The sequence below is a fragment of the Lathyrus oleraceus genome, chromosome 3 (assembly GCF_024323335.1).
Source record: "Lathyrus oleraceus cultivar Zhongwan6 chromosome 3, CAAS_Psat_ZW6_1.0, whole genome shotgun sequence".
Classification (NCBI taxonomy): Eukaryota; Viridiplantae; Streptophyta; class Magnoliopsida; order Fabales; family Fabaceae; genus Lathyrus; species Lathyrus oleraceus.
In genome coordinates, this window is record NC_066581.1 from 340763959 (window position 1) to 340770245 (window position 6287).

General features: G+C 29.9%; 1 protein-coding gene across 1 annotated transcript; it reads left to right on the forward strand.

Annotated features, from left to right (window-relative positions):
• Positions 1 to 1567: 1567 nt before the first annotated feature.
• LOC127127532 (uncharacterized) lies at positions 1568 to 3275 on the forward strand. Its single transcript, XM_051056735.1, has 6 exons — positions 1568 to 1903; positions 2018 to 2099; positions 2319 to 2494; positions 2624 to 2684; positions 2778 to 2832; positions 2961 to 3275. The coding sequence occupies exons 1-5, from the start codon at positions 1769 to 1771 to the stop codon at positions 2792 to 2794; spliced, it is 471 nt and encodes a 156-aa protein (XP_050912692.1). The 5' UTR covers positions 1568 to 1768; the 3' UTR covers positions 2795 to 2832; positions 2961 to 3275.
• The last annotated feature ends 3012 nt before the right edge of the window (positions 3276 to 6287 follow it).

Sequence of the window (6287 nt, forward strand, 5' to 3'; positions counted from 1 at the left end):
CACTCATTCAAAACTATGATATTGAGCCTACCAGCTGATTTCGGAGTACCGATTTTATCCTAAACTACAAGACTTTTTCTTTTAATCTCCTCAATGCCACTACAAAGAAAATTTATTTTCAAACACTCATAAAATTTGTATTAAATATTTAAATTTAAAAATTGATATTAATTTAAATGAAAAAAATTTAGATTTAAATAATTTAGATTAAAATTAAAACCATTTAAAATTGATTTTAAATTAGTTCAAAATCGATTATAAATTTTAAACTGATTTTTATGACAAAGTTATTTAATTTATAAACCTTAATCATAAAAATAGATAGGTTTACATGCAACCCCTATAGGTGCATGCTTTTGTTTCTATCAATATTTAATAATTCCTCAATATTTATATAATTAATTCTTTAAAGTTTATCTAAAAAATAATTCAGAATAATTTAGTCAAAAAATATTAATTTATATTACTTTTAATAATAATAAATTATTAAATATATATATTTAAAATAATTTAATTAAAAGTGATTCAATTAAAAATTAAAAAAGTTATGTGAAATTAAATTTGGTCAAAGTGACATTAAAATGTCGTCACTATCAATGTGATGTTATTAATATTTGGTCTCAATTTAAAGATTTTTTAAAAAATAATCACTCTTTTCAAATTAAATACCAAAATAATAATATTTTAAATTTATTTATCAAATTAAAAAAATTACACAATAAGAACATGCGTCGCGCATGTATGTTTTTTTGTACTAAGGCGCCATTGTAGCGTATGCATGCAAAAAATTAATATTACATGCATGCATCACTCCTCTTGACGTCATTGTTTAATACTTTTTATCAATATTAAATGTATACGTTCAATAGTCTTTTGCATGATAAATAATTTTAAAAAATAAAACAAAGCATGTGTTATATGTGTTATTGACACTGAAGTTTGCTCTTATTTCATCATATCATATGCATGCATGTGCCACTATAGTTGACGTCTTAGTGAAAAAATCATCCATGTATTACAGGCAGTGGCGCTTGCTCTTATCGTGTAAAAAAATTTTTATTTGAAAAGTAATTAATTTGATAAATAGTTTGAAAATATGTTTTTTTATTGAATTTGAAAATAGTGATTATTTTTAAAATAAATTCCAATTTAAAAGTGAATTAAAATGCTGAAATTTTATTTTATAAAAGGATTAAAATCTCAAAATTTTAAAATAAAAATATCAAAACTCAAAATAAAAATAAAGATGACCAAAATTGCAATTAACCTTGAAAAGATAAAAGATAAAGAAGTGATAAGATAACCACGTAGCATGAAAAATGTGCAAAAGTTTGGATTTGGAGTGGTATAAATCTCAAAATTAATGAAAAGCGGTAAAAAAAAAAAAAAAACTCAATAGTATCAAATTTCCAATTGAAAAATTTAAAGTAAAATAAATATTCACATTTACTCCGACACATTTTTTAATAAACAAATTACATATTTTAAAAAACAATAAAAAAAATCCAAATAATTTATTTCACGTCATGAATAACAACGCCAACGCCTATAAATAAATGCGCATAATCAAATGTTACTCTTACCCATCTCTCTCTATCTCTCTCGTTTACAACCTTTTCACGTGTCTCTCCCTTTCACACTTGTGTTCTTTTCTGTCTTTGTTTCTTCCCTCTGTTTTTTCCTAGGAAAACCATTTCAATTGGGGCGGTGGTTAAGGTTAATGTTTCTCTGTTTTCTTGTTGAAACTTCGAGGCGAAATAAATAAATAATGGAAGGAAGAAAGCAATTGGGTTCCTCTTCTTCATCTTCTTCTTTCACTTCTGAACTCTTTGGTTCCATTGATTTTCAACCTTCCTCTGCTTCTTCTGGAATTTTCGATTCCCTTTTTTCTCCTTCTTCTAAGGTTTTAGTTTTTTCATTTTTCATCTGTTTAATGTTATTGCTATTAATTTATTATTCAACAGTTTCATTATCATTATAATTATTTGTATTCATTTTGAGATTTGTTATGATTCAGGTGTTTGGAAGAGAGTCTCTCCATTCTGTACTGAATGGAAAAACTGCTACTGAGGGATCAAACTCCAAAATTGCTACTCAAGGTTCCAATACTCTGTTTAATAATGAAATTATACTATTATAACTTTCGATTAATTTATGAAGAAACAAATAGTAGTGTTTTTTTAGTCGTGGGATTGAACCGTCCATTGTGGTTCTCTCTGGCTCGAGCAATTAGTCTCTGCAGTTGCGCGGAAACATAGAAGTTTTTTAAGGGTTTATTAATGCTATTTTTTGTTGTCTTGTTCTTGTTTGCAATGCAGATTATATGAGTAAGGGAAGTGAGGGTGAAACTGAGAACAAAACAAATAAGGATTTGAGTTATCTTTATCAAGAACAAAGGGTTCAACCATGTCAGCTTAGTTCATCAATCTATTATGGTGGCCAGGATGTATACTTTCATCCTCAGAGTACTCGCGGTTCGGAATCGAACACTATGGTGATTACATTTACCTTTGTCTCAGTGTAGATGTGTGTTTGAAAGCACCATTCAGGATACAAATAATGGAATAATGATACTTTTAAATACTGCTAGGAATGGTTAACTTGATTTTTTTTTCTTTTTCAGTACAAGAAAGATGGTGGAGAAGATGATTCAGGAAGTGCCTCAAGAGGAAACTGGTGGCAAGGTATATGTATGATAGGTTTATGGCATAAACTTTGCTCTTCACCTCTATGTCAGAAATTTCTCACCAATTTTTTTGTAACTTTCTGTCAAATAGGATCTCTCTATTATTAAAAGATCACACACTTTCCGAGGGAAACAAGCTTCTCAAGGTAAAAATGTGTCTGTGTTGTTCGTGTCAGACACCGGCGTCCATGTATCAGTGTCAGACACAGACACAGTGGATCTGTCTGTATTTCATATCTGACTTACTAATAATAAGTTACATGTATAATTGCAGGTAAATAGGAAGATATAGTGTGACATGACAGTGTTGTCCATCTTTTGTGACATGGATACTCTAGTGACAGTTGTGGATGGCTAGTTACTTTCTTCATCCAAACAACAGAATCACAATATGAACATATAGTTATAATATTTCTATACAGAATAACATTACTTAGTGATGGTAATGCATAAGTTGTAGATGGTATAGAATATGCTAGCTTTTAAATCAATGGGGTGAAACTCTATTTTAGTGGTTTGGTTTTTCATTTTATGTAAGGTGACTCATCTATGAACAATGTGATATGCATGTGTTTTTGTTTCTGGACAAGCTTAATCTATCTATAGTTTTTTCCATGATTGTAGATTCTTGTGCCATATTTGGCTACACATTGAGGGGTTGTAGATGATGCAGTACTAGTTAAGAATAATGAAATATTCTTCAAGAGTGTCAAAAAAAGTTTCAGATTCATGAACCAAAATTTCCATACAATGCTATAAGTTAAAAAAAGTTTGAAAGATAAAGTGTGGTCCATACTCTATGAAGCATAATAATCTAGGAACATGTAGATGTAGAAAACAGTTGGTTAACTAGTACTATGTCCACTCAATTTGTTATCCTAGTATTAGTTTCAAGAGTTTGAGCCTATGTTTATTTATTTACTATGTCCAAAACATCATCTGTCTCACCTATATCCTTATCCATCAATGGTGGGACAAGTTATGTTGTAGTCGGTGTGCTTGGTTTGGTTGTTGAGATTTTCTTTTTGTTTTTCTCTTTTTGGTGAAATGTAAAAACGTCTAATTTGCTATAGGGCATGGGGATTCCAATATTCTTCTTTTTGAAGTAAAAGTTGAGGGAAAGAAGATTTGATTTTGTGGCATTGATTTCCACCAACATACTTTTATTGAAATTCACTTTTAATTCCGAAATAAGCTTAAACAGAATTAGAATGACCTTCAAATTTTGACTATTCTCTCAATGCTTCTTACACACTAACAATGCATCATCTGAAAATTGAAGTTGAGAGTTTCATTAATTCAAATCTGACGCTACATGATAACGCAGAATAAACACCAATGTTAACAGTTGCATTCATCATTATACTCAAGATTTCCTATTTTAACAACATTATAAAAAGAGATAATGAATCATATTAGACATCATTGCATCTAAATAATCTCACTCTACACAGTCATAAGTTTTTTCAAAGTTAACTTTAAATAAAATAAGTTTATTTTTCGACTTTTTAGCATCATTCAACATCCCATAAAAAATTTGATGCCCTTCACAAAAGTTGATTGCAATTCCGATATAACAATATCAATAATTGCTTTCAATCTATTAACAAATATTTTAGCAAACACCTTAAACATACACCTAACTAGGGAAATTGGACGAAAATATGACAATCCAAATTTAGGTATTAGCACCATAAAAGTATAATTTGAACATTTCATAAGTTTATCATTCAAAGAAAATTCCAACAAAATGCACATTAAATCTAATTTCAAATCAACCCAAAACTCATTTATGAAAAAAAATTTCCAGGTCATTCATCAAAGAAGCTATCTTAAAGATAAATATGCTTTTGATTATGACAACTAGTTTCCAATGACAACAATTATAGTCAAGCATAAAGCGATTAAAGATGCAACCAAATAATTAGGATTGATAAGTCTAATTATTTCTCTAATGATAGTATCCAAAAAAAAAAAAAAACTCAAGCCTCATCTAAAAGTAAAGATCAAGAAAGTGTTTATAAGAATGAAGTATCTGACAAGACTTTGGTTTCAATGATATAATTCATTCTTGGACCTGAAAGTGCAGTCACGTTATCGTATGTTACTATTTTCTTGTTTTGATGTTTTTGTCAATTTGAATGTATATGTCTATTCGCGTGTTTATTTGTAATTTGCTTATCATTCAATATTCACATATTTGTATCTTATTCGAATTTGAGTTGTATTGCATCCGCTTCGGTTATTTTAGTATTGTACCATTAAGACCCTTCATTACTTAATAAAATTAGAGAGTTGATCCATAATAATGTTTCTTTTTTAGCCTAACAAATTTCTCTTTTGTCGTTTCATCAGGTGTGGCTTGAATGACAAGTTAGAACACTTAAATAAAGATGTTGAGTGACTTGATTTGAATCAAGAACGTTGTGAATATTGGGATTTTCTTATGGATGATTTAATTCGAATCACAAAATAAAATTGACTCGAATCACAACCTCATGTGTCTCGAACCATGTTGTAATTCCGACTCGAATCACAAGTCTCAATGATTCTAGGATTTGTCTATGTTTAAATTGACTCAAATCATGATTTCTTCTTGACTCAAATCATGACTTCACAAAATCAATTTTCCATCTTAGATTTAAATAGTTGTTTCTTTGATGAAAGTAACAAAGGTGTGAAAATGTGGGTGAAATCCATAGAGACAAAATGACAATTTGTCTTCTCTTATTTAGTCTGTCTATTCCTAGCACCTTCAACCATTCTCTTGTTTCTAGAATAATTTCTTGAGTGTTAATTATTGTAAAATTCACTGTTTTGTTGCACTTTGTCCTTGTGTAATTTTTTATTATTTTAAGGGGATTTGAGACACTACAACAAACAAGACCTTAGACAGCGTTTTTTTTAGCCTTAGACAGCGCTTTAAAGCGCTGTCTAAACCTCCGCTGCTAAAGGTTTAGACAACGCTTTTTTAAATCTTAAAAGCGCTGTCTAAGCCCCCCCCCCCCCCTTAGACAGCGCTTTGGCCAAAAGCGCTTTATAAGACCCTCTTATTTTAAATTTTTTAGGTATACCTTAGACAGCGCTTTTGAAAAGCGCTGTCTAAGCCCCACCCCCTTAGACAGCGCTTTGGCCAAAAGCGCTTTCTAAGACCCTCCTATTTTAATTTTTTTAGGTATACCTTAGACAGCGCTTTTCAAAAAGCGCTGTCTAAGCCCCCCCTTAGACAGCGCTTTTGCCTAAAGCGCTTTCTAATCCCCCCCTTAGACAGCGCTTTTTACAAAAGCGCTGTCTAAGGTATATGAAAAGTTTTGAAGCTTTTGTTTTAAACCACATTTTTTCCAGGTTTATAAACCAGAATTTCTACCTGTTTTCAACCAGATTTTGACAGACAATTATCACATTTTATATATGCCATTTTGGCCTTTTTTCTACCAATTTTTGGCTAACAAATATATATATATACCAATTCAAACCAATTTTGCCTTAAATGTATCAAAATATATACAAATTTATGTACACATTTACAAGTCATAACATATACTACAAATGTACACATTAATTACACAAATTTATGAACAAACATTGAGCTTTATCATGA

Bases quoted from the DNA above. Each gene is read 5' to 3' on its own strand.
- LOC127127532 (XM_051056735.1), top strand. From the start codon at position 1,769: ATGGAAGGAAGAAAGCAATTGGGTTCCTCTTCTTCATCTTCTTCTTTC. The intron at 2,100-2,318 runs GTTCCAATACTC...TTTGCAATGCAG, and splicing joins CTCCAAAATTGCTACTCAAG to ATTATATGAGTAAGGGAAGT. The intron at 2,495-2,623 runs GTGATTACATTT...TTTCTTTTTCAG, and splicing joins GTTCGGAATCGAACACTATG to TACAAGAAAGATGGTGGAGA.